Source organism: Pagrus major, chromosome 7 (genome assembly GCF_040436345.1).
Source record: "Pagrus major chromosome 7, Pma_NU_1.0".
Lineage (NCBI taxonomy): Eukaryota > Metazoa > Chordata > Actinopteri > Spariformes > Sparidae > Pagrus > Pagrus major.
Genome location: NC_133221.1, coordinates 11,931,199 through 11,950,517, shown reverse-complemented (window position 1 = coordinate 11,950,517; position 19,319 = coordinate 11,931,199). Strand labels below are relative to the sequence as shown.

Genomic DNA, 19,319 nt, shown 5'->3' with positions numbered 1-19,319 from the left:
AGATTGTGAAGTGAGAAAGAAAGGGAGGATGTTGTGCGTATCCCTGCTTTATGAAGGACAATTTCACTGCTGGTTCACCTCAGAAGTGGATAATTATCTACAGCTCTCATAATTTACTGTGCACTTTGAAACGGCAATGTTTTTTTTTTTTTGCGTGCCGTTTCCATGGAGACGGTCTTACGACTCAACCTGCGGGCACTATGTGAAAAAAAAAATAGGCTCAACAAGTTTGCGTAATGAATAAAAGCTTTATTCAAACATGAAATAAAAAAAATAATGACAAAGAAAAAAATGATCAGAACCCACAAGAATTTGCATAAATATATACCATCAGAGCAGTTCAGAGACAACATATCTTGAAAAAGGAAATATATCGCCACATCTATAAACAAGCAGCAAAATAAAGACAAATCAAAGACAATGCAGGATGAATTAATAGAATACAATAAACGTGTGTCTCTGCTGTGCAGGTCTTTCTTTTTTTTTCTTATTTTATAAGTGATCTCGTGGTCAGATGCATTAATGATTGTTGCCACCTAGAGGTTGCTCATACAGTTGAATCATTGCAGTTTTCAGCTTTCAACAATTACAAAATGCACACAGTTTTTAAAGTCGAGCAGCTCCAATTTGTAAATCATCGAGAATCAATGCAGAAACAGCCAAAGTGAGCAGTGTTACGGTGCTCGGATATAATGCATATTATGCAAAAAAAGTGCATTCCTGTGGGATTATACAGGCTATTGTGTCTCAAAGCAAGGGGGCCGTGAACTGCAGAGCGGCTCATGTTTCAGAGCAGTAACGTCTGCCGACTGTTGCACAGTGTGACATCTGATGAGCGAGAAAAGCTCACAGTAGGTTTCACCCCGCAACATGTAGTTTGTTGGTTCTGCATCCAGGCCTGTAATCATCACACAAATAAATCACTATACTGACCATTTGCTCCTCTGATCATACATTATTAAACTGATGTAATAGTGTCAATATGACGGTGTATTTGATAAAACACGTAGTTGTGAGAGCTGCAGTGTACACCTGCAGCGTGGTGTCAACTGAGCGCTGTTATACAACCGAGTTCACTTTGCTCTAATAAGGCCATGAAGTTAAATAAACCATTAGGCTAAGTAAATTTGTACAGTCATACCACAACGTATACCCACGCTAACAGTTCAGCAAGCTTCATTCTTATATAAAAAACAATTCATATCAATATGGATGCAAAACAAATATTCACACTTGTGTACTGAACAACAGTGAATTTCAACAGTTTCCCCCTCTATAAAAATAGCTTAAAAATCTGACACATATTTTAGTACAGTGTAGGGTTAAGTCAGCTTTTTTTTTCTCTTTTACATCTGAGACAGTTTAGTAACAGGCTGGTACATACGTCCTCTGCTCCTCCTTCCCTCCTATGACACTGCCATACACAGACATCGGGCTTTAAAAGACCACCAAAGTCCCAATAAGGAGCGCTAAAGGGAGCAAAAATGAATGGCATCTTCATCTCCTCCCTGCTCTAGACTAAAGACTCCAAACTCTCAGGTAATACAGTCTTATCTGTACAGAGCTTCACATGCACAGTGGTTTAGTAGTAGAGCAGGACTTTATCCATGAGAGGAAAGAGTATGGCCAACAGTACAATACATGTGCTCCGTTAGCAATGTCAGGATCATTGAAAAGGTGAAGCAAGGAGGACAAAACATGCCACATTTGGCAAACAGAAATCACAGAATCTCTCTCACACAGGAAAATGGCATCTGAGGGGCAGAGACATTGAACACAGAAGCATTTAGTAACCTATAGAACATACACCTATCCACAACTCAGTGTTTCACACACAGAAGCGAAGTGAACTAAAAGACGGGATGTGATCGCGAACACACAGGGGCAGGAGTCGATGAACAGATTGTCACAATACATGCTCTGCACGCAGGCAATATATTTTTTTACGAGACGAGCAATAAACATCACTGTCCTTACCATCATCATCATCATCATTCACGCCCAGTTAATTCACACACACAGTAGGCAAAACAATACTGCGCACACACACGCACACACACGAGTAAGTGCCCAGGCATACAAACACATCCCCGTACAAACACACCTCCCATTGCACCATGGGATGTAACTTTTAGTGTAAGTGATCAATAGCTTGTCCCCTGATACCCAAGAATAAAAAAAGCGTAGAACGTAGAAGGCAAACAGAACGCAACACAAGCAAAACGAGTGATACAAACCACTGCCATTATAAGGACACTTGAAGAAAGATTGTATTGTTTGGATTAACTAAACGCAGTTGCTATGTACCGCTGTGTCTGCTGGTTATAGCTTCTCAAAGCATAGAAAATAATAACTATCTGTAGTATATGGCAAAAATAAATAACTCAAACCTCTTGCAGCAGTTGTAAAAAGGCCACTGAATGCTTGTGTGTGTGTGTGTATGTGTGTGTGTGAGAGAGAGAGAGATGCAAACTCAACAGCACAGGTAGTCACTAGCCATAAAGTCTTTAGCCGTAAACCATCATGCATCGACATTACCATATAAAAGACTGAATCGCAGCCTCGAACACAGTTTCTTACTCAAGTTTCCGATCATGCCGTTAGAAAGATTTAACTGTATGCATACAGTACAGCATCACAGGTTACAGTACAGCTTCCTCTCGGTGAGTCACCTAACCTGGACGAGCCCCTGTGACAGGGTGAAGCTGATTACCAGGCTAGTAGTGAGAAAAGCAGACAGAAATACACCGGTCGCCTCAATCCTGTAATGTGTTGGATTTCAAAGGCAGAGGCTGTCAAATAATGGCAGTAAATGATCAAGGAGTTAAGTACAAGCTTCAGTTTTCTGGCTGCAGTCATGCCAAATACCTAAATAGCACAAATATCCCTCTGGAGCAATTAATTTAAGATCTTTTCCTGACATCAGCAGAATATTGAAGTGCTGTCTTGCAGAGGAAGAAAGGCTTTATTTTGGGACTTGAGCCACTGGCCTGTTTTTCGCTAGTTTAACTGAATAAGGCCCAAACTTAAAATGACACCCCGAAGACTTAATCTGTACATTAACACTTTACATTAAGTTGCCCTGAAGTCAAAATCCGCTTTTTAAAGGTACTGTGTTAATGGATTCCATGTCAAATTTACTGACGAGCAACTCAGTTTAAAGTACCCGCCGAGTGATCGTAGTTTTACACAAAAGGACACTTTGAAGAGCTTAATCTATCCTGTTAAAGCATCAAAACCAGCACTGCCCTTTCAACGTCTCATCTGCCCAGAACCCAAATTAATGATAATAAACATTTCTAGGAGACAGTAACACTGAGCTTTCTCAAAAAGGAGTGTCAACCCCAAAGGGAGAGTTGTGTAAGGTTTCTTAGTGCGCTTAAACATTTGATTTGGAGAGCAGACGACAAAATTTGAAGTTGTGTAAAGACATAATGTCACATTGTCAGAACTCCCTCACTTCTTCCGTCTTTATGAAGCTTTGGCTTTTCTTGCCCGTGGTGATGTTTTATCGTCAGACTTCACAACCCCGTTGGTAGCACCTCCTGACGAGACACGTGAAAGCAATTTCAGTTAATATGTTCAACAATGAGCGTTAATGCCAAATAATCAGAAACAAGCAGCGTGAGGCGAATAGGGAATTCAGACAAGGTATTAACGTCCGTCCTGAGTGATCCGATCACAAGTGCACAGCTTTAAGAACGTCAATTCACACCTTGCATTGGCAAGCGTCTCAAGTGAAAAAACGGATACGATTTCATGCATAACATTTGCCGAATTTACAAAAGGGCCAAGAAAGTTCAGAATTTGTTGCAGACAGCGTTTCACAAAGTTTGTAAAGTTTCTCCACACTCAACTCACAAAATTTAACATTTTTTAAAGGGAGTCTGGGGACTTTCTCCATGACATCAAAGCAGTAACTGCTATTGGTTGCCGTTTACTGTATACGTAAAATTTTACATTATCACCATCAATAAAATCTTGTTTCCTCTCATAAATTTAGTGTAAATGCTAAACTGCTAAATGTTGGGAGGTAAAACTCAAGAAAAAAAATTTGTAAGGGAGTCTGGCGATAGTATGGTGACATGGATAGTATGGTTCTACAGTGTGTAATCCATTCTGCCTTTTGTTATTGTTGTGGCTTCTTCTTTTAGTTTCACAGAGGACGTCGGTTGAGTAGGCGGTCCTTCAGTATGGCCCAGGACACATAAGCGTACACACTGCTAAACCAATGTGGTCACACGCTGCCCAGACCACCTCTGAATGTGGTCTGAACGATCGGATCTCCAATGCATCCTCAATGTGTCTTGGGGGTGTTTTAACCTTTTCTTGTGATCTGATCACTCAGGACGGATCGAATTACATTGAGTCAACCTGGGTGACGGACTAGATGCTGAAGTTCTTGAATACTTACCCCTTGTAGGCTCCCTTTTGTGAGGCTTGCTCTTTGGGCTGACTGCCTTCTTCTTTGAGGCCTGGTTCTGGCTGTGCTCCCTCCACTTTTTCAACTGGAAGTTAATGAATTTCCACATCATCCAGGCCTGTGTCAGGCAGATAGCTGCCAGACAAGTCATCCTAAGGGGTGGAGAGGACATACTTTAAGAACTGCAAAAGTGAAAACTTGTGAACAGGAAAACAAAACTTTGGCCATTTTGTTGATTGTAAGTTAAACGCCATGAGTAAATTAGCACGCTACGAGACATTAAGGGCTCTTCCTGTCAACTATCATCTGGACTTGCCTTATGGTGAGCACATTGAAGTTGCCCTCTGCTAGAGAAAAGCCCTGGTTTTCTGTACGGGGTAGCCCAAAGCCAAACGTCAGTACTGAGAGTGTGAGGGTGAGGAGGCGGGCGATGACAAAAAGCAGCGCCCACAGAGTGAAACTGGAAAAGAAAAGAGAGTTTGCATCAGGTTGTTCGGATCAGGAAGGCACGACCACCCACCAAATACTAATTAGACAAATAAAAGCAATACATACCCCTTCTGCTTGTTCTCATCGCTGAAGTAGAAGAGGCGTGAAGCGTGGAACAGGAGCTCCACCAGGTAGTGAGGGACCAGCAACACCAGGCCCAGCCGGTGGAGGCTAAACAAGACGAGACACAGAGAGAGGGACGGCAACACCGACTTTACTGAGGATGACTCAGGACATGAAGGAAGACTATCAGCTACATACACTCTTCTTAACCCTCAAAGATCTAGAACTATTTTTGGGTCGCCTGACTCTCCTGGTTTGTTTTTTTATTGTTGATGTTGTTTTTCCTACCTTATTCTAGCAATTCCTAAGGAAGTTACAGCCACTTATTATAGTATGATCCCCGGCGCTTTTTAGTGGAATCCTACATTTAATTTACTGACCATGCAGATGTGTCCAGAAGGAGTTCAGAAAGTAAACAGAAAGGTTATTAAATCATAACAGAGGACGTTGAAGCAAAAATGACTTTTTCAGAGAAATATCCACTGAACATGGACAAGAAATGCAGCTTGGCTATAAACCATCGCCCAGAGTGAGAAACTACAACGGTTTCTTTGATGATGGCTTCATCAGGTTCATTACGGAGCACCTGAATGCCCAAACAAGACATGTAGGATACCACTGAAAGCTCAGAATAAACTCTGCGTTACATGAGTTTTTAAAAGGGATAGGATAGAATTAGAGGTTAAAAAGTTATTAAACATTTTAGAACAATAGGTATTTTTAGCCCCTGGCAGCTGTCTAGCTCTTTGAGGGTTAACTAGCTGTGAACCAGGAGATGATTTTCATATAATATATTCCTCACATTAAAGTTTTATATGCCAATAACCTTAGAGAAGGAGGAAGAGCAAAGACAAAAACAGGTGCGGCTCACAGGTCAAAACACAGTCTGAAATCCTTGGTTTCAATTCCTCATAAGGAGGAAACGTCAGCCGACCTGGCTTTAGAGATAAGATGAGAACTGAAAACTGAGCAATTTTTCAAACTCATAAATTCTGTGTCGTAGCTTACTTTCAGTTATGCTGTCCAAGATTATATTTATGCTTTCTGGCAATTCCAAAAAGTTTTAACCGGTCAGAAGTTGAAACGCTCTCAGTCTTTATCAGGATAACTTAGATATTTATGAGGCACACATCTAGAATTTTCTTAAGAATATGTCTTCCTCAGAAGATATGCTGAGAAAAATGAATTACTTTACTCACTTTAAGACATAGGCACCAGTGATGTGGACAACGTAAAGGCAAATGTAATAGAGCTGGCGGGGGATGTCCTCCTGTAGGAATAAAACAAAGGAGGAGAGAGTTTGTGTTGGTCACAGCAGCAACGTCAAAGAAATATCTAAAAGCACTGTAGATCTGAGTCACTTCATTTACTGTATGGTAAAACACATGCCGGGACTCATTAACCACGTTTTAGCTTTGACGCCATCCTACATTTGCTATGCAAATTAAGCCTCGACTTCAGCTCAGCTCCAATTCACTCTATAATAATCCATGTACGCAAGAGATATCAACAAAATAGCTTCACACACATGCATTATCCAACAAAAACCACAAATGAAAATGCAGTTTTAATGGAGTAGACAGCATTTCTAATTGTTTGGGCATGAGTACCGCAACAGAGGTGTGATTGTTTAATGTATCCCTAGTCGCTATGTTCACATCTGAGCAGTCGTCAGCTGATTCCTCGTGGTGACACATGAAACCCCCAGCAGGGATAAGAAGCATTGCATACTGACTGATGTATCATGACCGTACTCATAGGTTATAGACTGCTCCATTGCACAAAAACATTAACAATTACAAGTACAATGAATTTTATCGTGGTCTGATCTTAGTTTTTTCTCGTACTTGAGCCAACGACCCACTTCACAGCTGCAACACAAGACTCCCGATTTACATAAAGAAACCGAAAGCAACAAACGAAAACCTAAAAAACATTTTTCCAAGCACATCATTTAAAAAAAAAAAAAAAATGACACTCACCTTCCGTACTTTTTGAAAGTACAGCTCAGGAAGTGCATGGAGCCAATAGGCAATTTGGCAAATGTAGAAGAACTTGACCTGAAAACTAGACAGAGGACAGGTTGTGCAGAGGTTATATCATATATCTATATGTGCCGAGTTATATCGTGTTAATATACAATAGATCATGTTGTGCTGGGTGCACTGTTCTGTAACTTGTATCTAAAAATATGACATGAACAAACCAAACCAGTTGGAAAATGGGATCAGAATAGACTTTGTATAATATATCTTAAATTAAAAAAAAGCACTAAAACTGTAAAAGCTCAAAATACTCCTCAGTGCACTTCACTGAATCATTCAAATGTCAAATATGAGTTCATGATGTGTTGGAGTCTATAGTATTTTACTCACACCATGTGAGTGTGTGGATAACCCTCCCATAGGAAAGTAGGATTCGTTGCAAAGTCCTCCTGTCAAGACAAAAAAAGACGTACATATAAAATAAAGCCTAATGCAGTGTGGGAAAGTGTCTCTGTGAGTCCTGAGCCACGTACCGCTGTGAGGATGCTGCAGCCCCAGATGAAGGAGAACAGGTAGAACGCCGCAAGCTGTCCAGACTCATTGAACTTGCTGTGTTTGGTTTTTGACAGGTGCAACCTCCTGTTCATTTTCTGGAATTAAACAAAAATATTAGACAAGATGAACACATTAATATATCATAATCTAGCTCCTCCCTTGTTATTCTAAAAGTATGTTATTTTTTTTCAGTTACTCACATCTTATTTTCGAAAACTAAGATATTTGTGAATTAAATGTAACAATTAGCAACAAGTGGTTACGTATATAGCACTGGTGCTGTATGTTACTGAGTTATAACTGTCACAGCTTTTCGTTTGTTTCTTCACAAACGTTATGATTGTAGTCATTTGACCTTTAAGCTATGGTTGACTAGTTATTTTAGAGCCTTTTTTGTTATATTTGTTGAAAATGGCTTAATATCCTGACAGCAATCGATCGATCAAACGCTCTGAAAAGAAAACAATCCCTTGTCTGCAGCCCATCCAATAATTTCATTCGACCCACCTGTGTGTCTAACCCATACCTGCTTGACGGGTATCTCCCAAAATGCTAGGCGGTATATTGCTAAAGGTATTAGCGAGCTAGTCGCACAGAAATGGAAGAGAAAGAGCAGCTAAATTGTCCCTAATATTATCACGCTAGCTTGAAAGCGATGAGAACTAAATAGCCACGTCGCTGTTTACATTTTCTTTCATGTGAATGAGACACAAGCTGGTTGGATACGGTTGGACTTCTTCAGCGGCTAACGCAGTAACGTTAGCACAAAGCACACACCCACAGCCAGGCCAGCTTACCTTTTCCGTGTACTGAGGTATGTTCATGACGGCTGTTTTTCTTATGTCTATATGAGTGTGGCGTCTAACAGAGTTGTTTATTTAGATATTTATGAGACTGAAAAGGCTAGAAGAGCCTGTGGAACGTAGCAGATTAGCCGCATATGTACCAGCTGGCCAGTGAGTGATAAGGGGCAGCCAGTGTAGTCATGCGGTGCACGTTCATGTTCATGTGTTTTGGAGGGAGGCCTTAAGGGAGAGGTTCGATTATTTTTGGTTAGATACTTTCAAAATCTAGCTTGCTCTTGCTGGTTTCTTCAATCTTACCAAGCACAGCTTTTGAAAATAAGTTCACCAAGTCTGTCTTGAGGATTTTTGCCCCCCCTCAACTCTTAAAATGTATGTGCATTCAGAAGTTATGCCAGTGTCTACAGGGAGGATATTACATCAAGCAGAGTTGGCTTGACTATTGATTTAAGACAGACATAAAAAAAAAAAAAAAGTGGGATCCTTTCCTTTAAGAGATACATGAATATTTTTAAAGAATCTTTGTACACTGTTGAATTTGTTCTACAAAAGGAATTTTATTTTTGATATAAAAGTATATAAAAAATGTTTTCTTTTGATTACAGCCCACTGGGAATTGTCAGTGAAGACAGAAGAAGTCAGGAGAAACATGAGCACAGCTTCAGTCACTCTGCTTTAGTGCACACGCAGCTGGAAGGATTGGAACTGATTACCTACAAGTGGCTCTCCAAGACCAGAAAAGAGCCAACATGAGGCCCTATTAGATGCTTTTGAAATGAATAACTAGACAAAGACAACTGAAGCGAGTACACTGGTTTCGGTTTCCCTCGAACTACATGTTCATGTGTTACAAACAACAATGTGAGCCACTGTGGAGTTCGGGTGTTGATGTACTCACATCGAGAATATATTCTTGTATCAAGGCATGAAGGATGACGGCAATTAGCAGGTAGAAAAACACAGTGGCCACATCTTTAGGGCCGTACTGGTAAAGGTTCACTGGCTCACTCTTCTCATCTACAAAAATGAGAGAAACAAAGAAAAATCCCAAACAATGGCTACAAAGGAAATATGAGCAATCCATGAAGTGCGGGGCACTCGTTTAGAGATCAGATGCAGGGAAATGATGACGATTACTGGACTTACCAAGAACTTGTGTTACGTTGTACTGGACTGTGATGAACATGATGGCAAACTTCGCTGTGACCTGAAACACAAAACAAACAAACATGATTAATGGGCTGGAGGAATGGTTTGTCACTGATCACTCACATGTTTCAAGCAAAGGAAGCCAAGCCTTTGTGTTCATTAATTAACACCATTAAGTAATCATCGTATGCACACATGTAATAAGTGAGGACTGCTGTGTCACTGCAAGATCCTGAATCTATATGTTCCCTTAACAAGGGTCTGGGGACCTCCAGGGGCTCCCTTGCAGAATGAGGTATATTTCATACTTGCTACAGAGCCTTTCACTGTGTCAGTATGAGTGTGTATCATGAGTATATACACTGATAGCTCTGTGCCAGGCTATTACACACCCTGATCTTCACAGATGCAGTCTGGAGGCTAGGTTTGAGTGAGGACAGGTTAGTGTGGGGGACGCTATCTTGTTTCATTCAAACGTGGCTAGGTACCAGTCAGCTATAGCTGCTCTGTGGAGCCAGAGACCTGCTGATCAAATGTGTAGCATGCACACACTTTTAGCCTGACTATCTTGTTGCCAAAGGCCAGATACATGTATTGGTTTTGCTATGGAGGCAATGGATAGGCCAACTGGTAAAATAACCTGTTAGCTGTGTGCCAGTGGGCCTCCTCGCCATCTTCTTTGGCAATCAGTGAGACACATGAGAAGGGAAGGAGAGAGACACACTAGCGCCCTGCCCCTGGAGTGCGGCTGTCATGTCAGCTAACGACAGTTAGCAGCAGCTAACATCTCTCGGCTAACAGCTCACAGCTCGTGTCCAAACACACAGTACCTCGAACATCAGGCCGAGGAGGATAATCATGGCCAAACACGAAACCATATCGGCATGATTCTGGATCACAAACTCGTGGCTCAGCACCGGCGGGCTCTTGTTCTTCTTGCGGAAACCCATGGCTCACCGACTCGGCTCTCCCTTCTCTGGCTCCGGGCTGCCTGGGTTGGAGCTAGCTGTCCCCCGCTGCACGGCTGCTGATGGCCTGAACGTCTCGACTGACGGATGCTGGCTCGGCTCGGGGCTCGTCGCTCCGCTGCGGTCCGTAAGCACAGTGAACCCGCTGCTCATGTGTTTAAAAACAGTCATGAAGATGCATCGCACCAAACCAAACACTACAGCACAACACCCACTTTTTTCCTGCCTGGTGAAGTCAGATGACGGGCCCTCCCACTTCAAAACCCCATTCATGAACCGCCCAGTGTCATTGACGTAGAAGGAGAACCCGGGCCCGTGGTGCCTTCACGGACTCCATGTAAACGCCCCCTTCCCAAAACTCCAGAAGGATTGTTATAGTTTGGGTGATAAAAAAATGTTTGGGGATTGGTAATATTTACAGAAATGGCAGGTCTGTTTGGAAATGGTACTGTATATCAAAAGATAAAGAAAATTAGTAAGTAAATAAACCTGCACATACAGTATTGCAATGTAACTAAATACAGTTTTGAGGTACTATTACTTTGTTTGTATATTTGCATTTTCTGCTACTTTACACTTCCGCTCCACTACATTTTTGAGGGAAATACTGTACTTTTACTCTACTATAATTATTTGATAACTTTAGGGAGGCTACTCTGTACTTTGTGGATTGCAAGCCACATCAAAGCCAAAGCAACACATTTTTAAATTAATTTGGCTCTATTTTTATGATTACTGAAATCATTTTATTTTATTTTATATATTTTGTTTTATTGTATGAAAGAAAGATTATGAGTACTTGTGCTGTATGCGTGTGATATGTATATATTTCGTCTTTCTACTCCTTTTCGGACATATAAACAGTGTTGTTTTTAAGAATTTCTTTATTCTTTATTGAATTTGTTGTAGAGGTTTACTATTCATTTAATTTTTCTTGTTCTTCACTTGTTTTTTGAAAGCTTTCATTTTACTGTTTGTTTACTTTTGTTTTTACATGTTCGAAATAAAAATATATCAATCAAAATAGCACAGCTGGGTTACCCCCAGGGGGCCCTAGAGCCCCAGGATTATTATAATCTGTTTAAATGTAAATTTGATAAAGAGTACAGTACAGTATGATCTGAGGATAGTCATGCATTATTACCCAGCTTAATGAGCCTTTCATGTAGACAGCCCCAAAGGTCAAATTCTTGTTTTGATACCTTTATCATTACTGCATCATCTATTTTATTTCATGCTCAGAAGGTATTCAATAAGGTCCAAAAGTCTTAGACCAATAGCCACAACACTTCCATTGTACATTTGTTTTTGATATAATACTATTTTTTTCTTTACACATGATAATAGCAGCTTTACAATTGGATTGAAAAGTTGAATATTTAAGAATATCTCAGTATTTGTTATGTCCCCTTTTGCTTTAATGATAGCATGCACTGGAAGTGGCAATGACTACACAAGTTTGTGCAAAATCTGATGACTCATGTTATGACTCTGTGTTCCACACAGCTTCTGGTGACGTCACAGAATTACTGGCTTTCTCAGGATTAAAAATGCTCCCATAAATGCTCAACAGGGTTGATGTCAGGTGACTATGGGGGGGAAGTCCATGACAGGCAGGACTCCTTTGGTCTTCAGATAGTCCTTGCAAAACTTTGAGGTGTGTTTGGGGTCATGGACTTTCCTCCACACTCACCAGACCTCAACCCCATAATGTGTAGTAGTTCACTCACAATTATTTTTTGCAAAATATAGCTTCCGAGCTGAAAACCCCACTTCTTAAGATAATTTGACTTTAAGCTATATTTTCCCAAGGAGTATTTACATTTTCTCAGTTCATTAGTGTCATCAACACATTTTATTGCATATCCATGCACATGCATATATGCACCCATATCCCAATATATGGGATAGTTGTCTGTAATAGCTTGGTTGGTTGCATGCATGACATGAATTTGGAAAGGTTCTGTGTGAGTGTGCATGTAATGACCCTTTTTGAAATTTTTACTTTTTTTGCACGCACATAAGATTAGATAAATTGCTTGGAGGAACCTTTATTCAATTGCCTGTTGTTTAATGTTTTATTTTGAAAAAAAAAAAAAAAAGAAGTGACCGGAAGTTACATTTCAGTACATTGGCAGTAAGACAATTAGCCTGTTAGTTACATGACAATAAGTCATGTGATGGTTGATATTATTTTTTTCCTGGGACTTAGCGTCGATTTTCGGACAGTGTACGGAGAAAGTCGGGTGACAAACGTCAACGTTTAACTACATGACACATTATTGCTGTGACGCTGGGCACGACACGTCAGCTCTCCACTGCCGTCACCTCACGAGCTTAATTAGGCGTTTATTTAAGTTTTCTTTGAGGCTTTTTGGAGCGGTGATGCAGTCTGGCGAAAAACAGGTTTGTCAGCGAAAGCCAGCCGGTCTAAGGGGTTTGCTGTCGAGAAGGTAACGTTAGTCTTTAATGTCCGTTTAACAACTAATAGCGTTGATGTGTGTTACTCTATAATTTTTAGCCTAGCTAAAGATTCAAGTTAAAGAAGACACTTCCTGGTGGTTGACGCTAGAGGTCAGTATGAGACAGAACCGGGACAGCAGGACATAGCTAACCCCCTCTCTCCCAGTTCAGTCACAGTGGTAGGCATCAGCACAACATTACGCAACTACATAAAACGCATGTGCTGGAAGTACTCATAGATCATAACTATCATTTGAGTGACAGTCCAGCCCGGCTAGCTCAGTCGGTAGAGCATGAGACTCTTAATCTCAGGGTCGTGGGTTCGAGCCCCACGTTGGGCGGAGCTGTTTTTTCCTCTGTCACTCATACATAGAGGAACATTTAGCTCAGAACAAACTGGCTACGATGTTTTTGCCATTCGGGACTGTACAGTTTTTTTGAGAACAAGGCAGAGGAACCGTAGTTTGTGTTAGTGTAATGTTCAGATGTACTGTATTGAAGGGTTTTCCCTATATTTTGAACCCCTTTTCACATCTGTGGAACAATAAAACAGCGATAAACCTGTCAGTGTAATGTAGTCTAAAACAGCAAAAGATAATCTAACACAATAATGTAATGTAAGCTCTAGATAGATAGATATGTAGACAGACAAATAGATAGATAGATAGATAGATAGATAGATAGATAGATCGATCCAGAAGCTTATACGACACATATAAATCACATATACACACATGAATATAAGAATGCAAATGCAAGCAAGAATTTAACAGTAAAAACAGGAATTTAAGGATAAAACACACACCACATGAAGTGATAGTCGGGCCACCAGTCCTAATAACTGCTGTCATTTTATTAGAGTATGTGCAAACTGAGGCAGTTTAAATTGTACAGGGTATAATACATAATACAGGTATTGAAAAGTAAAGTTTTAAAAAATTTAAAAAGTGCAAGAACTATTTCTCTGGGTTTAATATATATCATTGTGATATAAATTAAATGCAAATAGAGATATAGATATTAGCAGTAATGGATTGCATTACATTAAACATTTTGTTTCTTATATTTGGACATCTCATTTAAATCTATTGAGGAGTAAACACTGTAATACAATGCAGTCCAGTATCACTATGAATTACAGCATAGATATCACCAGAGCTGAGTCAACGATTGATTCAATCTCAGCCAAATGAGAACACGTAATGAGTGTCCTCAAGATTGTATTCAAGATTTCATGACTATATTTCTGTATTTAGTATAAACTGTTCTATTGCTGTTGAATCTTAAAGGGACAAAACTTGTACGTTATGCTGCTTTGTTTAATTATTAATGTCAATGCTCCTCCAGTGTTTTTCCAGTCACCTTCGAATTTTAGCGTTCCTTCGCACGGAAGAAGAGATGTGTGGATTTATATTTAATTTCTGTTTTTATGTATTTACTACATTTTGCTAAACAGAGGCTTGTACATTTATTTGTGTGTTTGGTTAACACTCACTTGCACATTAAATATTAAGGTTATTACAGTAACAATAGTAATGTGTGACTTAAAAAGCCACAGCTTCCTCAAAATGTCCCTCCCTTTCCTTTACAACAAACCATTAGTGTTTTCACTGCACAATTTCTCATTTTTGGTGCCTTTTTTCTGTTTCTTTCTTTTTTTGCAGACTGAAATGCCAAAATAGGTGAGGAGCTACAGCCTGTCTTTTCTCTGGTAACAGCCAAGAGGGAGGGAGGAGTTTAAACAAAGGCCCTCTCCACATAAAAAAATGGAGGCTTGTGCAGAGAAGCCATGGTGTCCTGCTCCTCTCAGTCTACATGCTGCCAATTCTACTTTTAAAGCCTTCAAATGACACATCCACCGACAGATTCTACATTTGGAAGCTTTAAACCGTTGTTACATGGGGTTTGTATGTCAAAACTGCTCACATTAATCATGTTATTTTGTGGTTTTAGGCCTAGCTCTCTGCTTATTTTTCTTCCCCTGTCTCTGACACTCTCAGTGCTGCCCCTGCCTGCACTGAACAAAGATAATTACTCAGGAAACATTTCGGCCAATCAGACGCAGCCTTGTATTCTGCCTGTGAGGAGAGCGACCAGTCAGGATCTGGCTAACATCACTGGGGCCTGATCGCCTTGCCTGAAGAGCGGAGCCTTCCCCGGCTGAGGGCTGAGAGTGTCCTCCATGTTTTATAAGTGTTGACATAACAGTGTGTCAGGCAGCCATGCATCCACAGAGGTAAGCTCTGTTTTTCTATCTCATCTCTCTGATAACAACATGGCTTCCTTCTTATTGTTGTGGTGACTGTTGGTTTCTCATGATAAATGTGCACACCTTAAAATCAGTTTAGAGTGCAGCAGCAGCAGCAGCAGGAGGAGGAGCTGGGGTGGATTGGAGGCCTCGCCAGGCCTCTCTGCTCCACAGCGCTGAGGGTGGGGGGTTGGGTAACGACTCTCACCCTTGCTCTCTCTCTGTGTCTCAGGGTCACATGGGTGCCCCAGACAACCAGGCTGCCATACAGGAGGCAGAGTGATCCATGGCAAATCCTTTTTCTTTTTTATAATGCAAAAGAGAGTTAGATTCAGAAATGGCACCCACATCTCCTTTCTGTTGTGGCAGTCTTGTGTTGTAGCCTGGCAGAGAAAGAATGGGGGATGGGCAGTGGAGGTGGAGGAAGGGGGGTATTATGTACCCTTTGTAAGTGGATTGGCTCTGTGCTGTTTTCTTGTGTGTCATGCCAGGCTGGGGAACAGACGTAGGGGGCAACAGATGTGCTTGTTAGGACGACAAGGAGTCCAGAGCATAACTGAATACTTGTTTTAGTCTAATGTTCTTATATACTGAATGTATGCTTAAAATGGATACTGCATGAAAGCTGTACTGAGGACGGGGTTTCTGCGCTCCACATTGGTCAGAGGATGAGCCCACGTGAAACAAGCCTGTAGTTGGAGGGCTATACTTTCCAATCCCTCCAGTTTAACCTTTAAAAATAATATGTTGAGACACAGGTTACCTCCATTTACTATCCAGGGCTGCGTCAAATTCACAGCACTGTTGTGAAACTGCTTCCTCCACTCTGATCCTCACAGTGGCCATTTTGTGTTTGAGAGAACAGTTCTCTCCACTGATCAGACAGCAGGACAGAGAAATGACGTGACACGCTACATGTTTCTACATGACATGTCATATATATATACAGATAAAAATAGCAGTTTTTCTGTCACAACATTTAATAAAACATCTACACAAAAAGACAAGTTGTTTGAGGAGACTCCTTACGGTTCCCATTTTGTACTTTTCATAGCATAGACTTGTGCTCGCATGTATCACTGTTTTAGCAGGCTAAACTGCGTGGGGGAAACAAAGAATGTTTTCTTTCCCTTGTGACCTGACACATGGCATGTTTCCTTTACAGCAAATAGTAATGTTACAGTCAGTGTTTCCTCCTAGAGGACGACTAAGTCAGCTCTCTGTGACACCAGAATCAAAAGTGAAATGTTCCAACTGAACAAGAATAATGAGTTTCTCCGAGGTGCATGACTGAGCCTGTGATATAAATGCAACATTGATAGTTAGAAATGTCAACAATGTGTGTGGACTAACCGTCTGGGCCTCTTTTTGAGGCAACATAAGCTATAAACAGGACAGCAGAGTTTGTATTGCTGAACCATTGAGTTATGCACCACAACCAGGAATATAATCTCCCAAAAGACCTTTTTCAAATCCCTTCTGATTTATACTGTCATAATCAAAAAGGGCAAGCTAAACTGAAGGAATATAAAGCGTCTAATACAGGGGGAAATCTCTGCATTGCAGCAAAAATGCTTTTTAAGAGGAAGAGGGGAGCCTGCACACTGTGATCCGTGTGGCACAGCACCGCCGACCAATAATGTTCCACCCTGTTGGCCCTCCAGCCAATTGCAGCTGCAGTTGAGGTTAAAGATTGACAATCAGAGGGAGAGAAGCAGGGAGAGCAAGGGCCTTCTGGAAAATTCCACAGCCATCTTTGATTCACCCTTTACAGCTTTATATAAAATCCAGGTCAAATCTTTTCTTTTATACAGAATAGTCTGTGCATACTTTGGTTGTTGGAACGTTGTTTTAAAGGAGTCATGCTAAGACAGGATTTTCTAATGTGTTTAAATAATTAATTCATGAAATGTACCTTTTATGCTTTTAATTATTTTGTTTATGTTGATTTCAGGAAAAGCAAACGCTACCAGGATGCATTTCTCCGGTTGTCGGTGTAGTTAAAGCTGAATGTTTCTTGTCATTTCAAAAAAACCTAATAGTCTCTCTGGGGTTTTGTGTAGCCTGGTGAGTGGGATGTTTTCTCGTCAATGGTATTAATCCCAAGTGTTTTCGAAAGGCAGTTCCAGTGGAAAGAGTGCAATGCTATGTTTGCAATGAATGGCTTTCCTGGTGGCTCTTTAATCAGATATGTGCCTGTTTGATGTGTAAAAGCTGTGAATTCTTTAAGGTATAGAGAATAGCTGTGCGAGGATCTGAGCATGGCCTCACAGTGTTGGTCTCTCTTTCTTCAAAATGAAATCTAATTATTCTATGACAGCAGTATTCACAGGGAAGGAGGGAGGCCAAGATTGAAGACATAAAAAAAAACAAACAGATGAGTGCTTCACACATTGCTGGATTTCCTCGTGTCTCTGCTGCGTTTCTCCTCTTTCTCGGTGATCAGCCGTGAAGGTTTGTCTTGACATAGCTGTTTTTTTTTTTTATAATGTTGGACTGTAATCTCCACAGATCTCTCTGGTCCTCCTGCATGGATGTGCCAGTGCCTGAGTCTGAGCCTCGGAGTGGGGGATGGGGGAGAGGGGGGAGGGGAGCAAGCTGTGGCCTCCATTTTCTGTGACGAGAGAACCCTGCTCGTCTCTCACAGGAGAGGAATCTGAAGGCACTGAGTCAGTGTTGTTTCCGTTTTGTCCATCAGGTACTACTTGCAGAAGGAAATACTGTCAGTGTTTTGTCGAACTCACGTCTCTCTGGAATATATGCCAGAATCTGCTGAGGATTTATTTGCCTTACTCTCCTTGTGTGATGGATCATAGCTCCTGATCTGAGAATGCCCTTTGGATCAGCATACTTTTTTTCTGCTGGTCATTCTCTCTTCCTGGTAGTTGCAGTACTGTCTTGCCTTTGGTATTAATTGTGGCACTCCGTTCAGCAGATCTGGGGCTGCCTGGTGATGGCGGATGTTCTCTTTTTTTTCAGGGCTGTGGTACACGTAGCAGAGCGATTTGGTTTTCTTATTTTCATGTGGGCCTCGTTTGTTCACTCAGTCCGGAACAGGAAGGCCCCGGAGGGGTTGGGGTGTGTGTGTGTACGTGTGTGTGTTCGTGTGTGACTGTTGGCAGACTGAAACAAGATACGCATATGCCATATTTTTAAAGGAACTCTGCTCAAGCCATGTCAAAGTTGTGATGCATTTATTCTCCTAAATTTCAGCCTGGTGAGCTGTCTGTGATTGCCAGTTTGAATGCCTGAGAGAGAACGAGGAATGTATTGAGAACAGCCTTGATGATTGTGAGCTTCAGTGTTGGCTTGGTAACGGCATTCTGTATTTTTAATCATTGTTAAACCTCTGAATTGTGAAACAAACATGAAGGTTGGCATGGTGTCTAAATGAGTATAGGTTTAATGGCTGATGTGATCACATCCAATCTCTTCTAGAGTTCGCTGATCCACTAGAGCTTTCAGGATATGTATTTTATCACCGAACTGACATTTGATCAACTTTGTGTTGAATGTCTCTTTAAGGGTGGAGGAGGGGACATGAAGAGCATTCCTTCACTTTCAAAAGAGGGGAAAAAAAGAAGCTTATCCCACAAATGTGGTTGACCTTTGAGTTGTAGCCTGTAAACCCATAGTCCTAGCTGGAAACCAGAGCTGCAGCCAATGCTATGAACTGGTCAAGTGTGTGACCTGTCAGGGGTCCTCGCGAGGGTTTTTCTTCTCGGGGCTTGTGAATAAAGGCTACATCCTTAGAACGAGGGCCTCTGTTGCGCTGACAAAGGAGGAGCCAAACACTCAAAGACTTTCATTTATCGCTGGAGTCCCTTTATTCTCTCTCTTTTTTTTTTTTTTTCACCTCAGAGGAAATTAGATGAGAGCAGGAGTGGAGACCTGGGAAATCAGGCTTTTCCTGTATTAGATTTGTCGGCTGGAGATACTGTATTCTTAGGTTTTAGATGGTTTATTAATCTTTGGATTGATTCATAATCTATATATTTACTAATGTGTGATACAGCAGTAGGATAGGGAGATATTTTGTGTTCTAATTTTATGCAACTCCACAATTATTAATGTAAATGTTTCCTGAATAGAAAATATGGTGGTGCAAGATTTACACATCAGGTGATGGCTAGTGATTTAAACATTTTAGGCCTTGTTTGAAGCTTGTTAGAT

The 19,319-nt window shown here is 41.0% G+C and overlaps 2 protein-coding genes and 1 non-coding gene across 4 annotated transcripts in view; 2 read left to right on the top strand and 1 right to left on the bottom strand.

The window, feature by feature from the left end:
* Positions 1-228: 228 nt before the first annotated feature.
* LOC141000085 (translocating chain-associated membrane protein 1-like 1) lies at positions 229-10,612 on the bottom strand. 2 transcript variants are annotated; one of them, XM_073470714.1, is made up of 12 exons: positions 10,298-10,499; positions 9,465-9,525; positions 9,217-9,335; positions 7,494-7,610; positions 7,351-7,409; positions 6,958-7,042; positions 6,175-6,245; positions 4,979-5,083; positions 4,740-4,883; positions 4,415-4,575; positions 3,461-3,545; positions 818-898 (listed from the first exon to the last, which is right to left on the bottom strand). In XM_073470714.1, the coding sequence occupies exons 1-11, from the start codon at positions 10,415-10,417 to the stop codon at positions 3,472-3,474; spliced, it is 1,116 nt and encodes a 371-aa protein (XP_073326815.1). In that variant the 5' UTR covers positions 10,418-10,499; the 3' UTR covers positions 818-898; positions 3,461-3,471. The 2 variants fall into 2 exon arrangements, with proteins under 2 accessions (XP_073326814.1, XP_073326815.1); XM_073470713.1 differs by having other exon boundaries at positions 229-3,545; positions 10,298-10,612.
* Positions 10,613-12,618: 2,006 nt separating this feature from the next.
* LOC140999364 (uncharacterized) overlaps positions 12,619-19,319 on the top strand; it is a 51,266-nt gene continuing 44,565 nt past the window's right edge. Inside the window, exons 1-3 of the mRNA XM_073469718.1 lie at positions 12,619-12,888; positions 14,563-14,801; positions 14,899-15,134. Coding sequence (XP_073325819.1) covers positions 15,121-15,134 — 14 coding nt within the window. The 5' untranslated portion in view covers positions 12,619-12,888; positions 14,563-14,801; positions 14,899-15,120. The remainder of the gene's footprint in view (positions 12,889-14,562; positions 14,802-14,898; positions 15,135-19,319) is intronic.
* Positions 13,167-13,239, top strand: trnak-cuu (transfer RNA lysine (anticodon CUU)). The gene has a single exon. It is a non-coding gene; the product is annotated as a tRNA-Lys (tRNA).

Excerpts from the sequence above, each read along its gene's own strand:
- LOC141000085 (XM_073470713.1), bottom strand. The coding sequence starts at position 10,417 with ATGGGTTTCCGCAAGAAGAACAAGAGCCCGCCGGTGCTGAGCCACGAG. Across the intron at positions 7,043-7,350 it reads TATCCACACACTCACATGGT|TTTTCAGGTCAAGTTCTTCT; the intron begins GTGAGTAAAATA and ends TCCTCTGTCTAG. Across the intron at positions 4,576-4,739 it reads TTCAATGTGCTCACCATAAG|GATGACTTGTCTGGCAGCTA; the intron begins GCAAGTCCAGAT and ends TCCACCCCTTAG.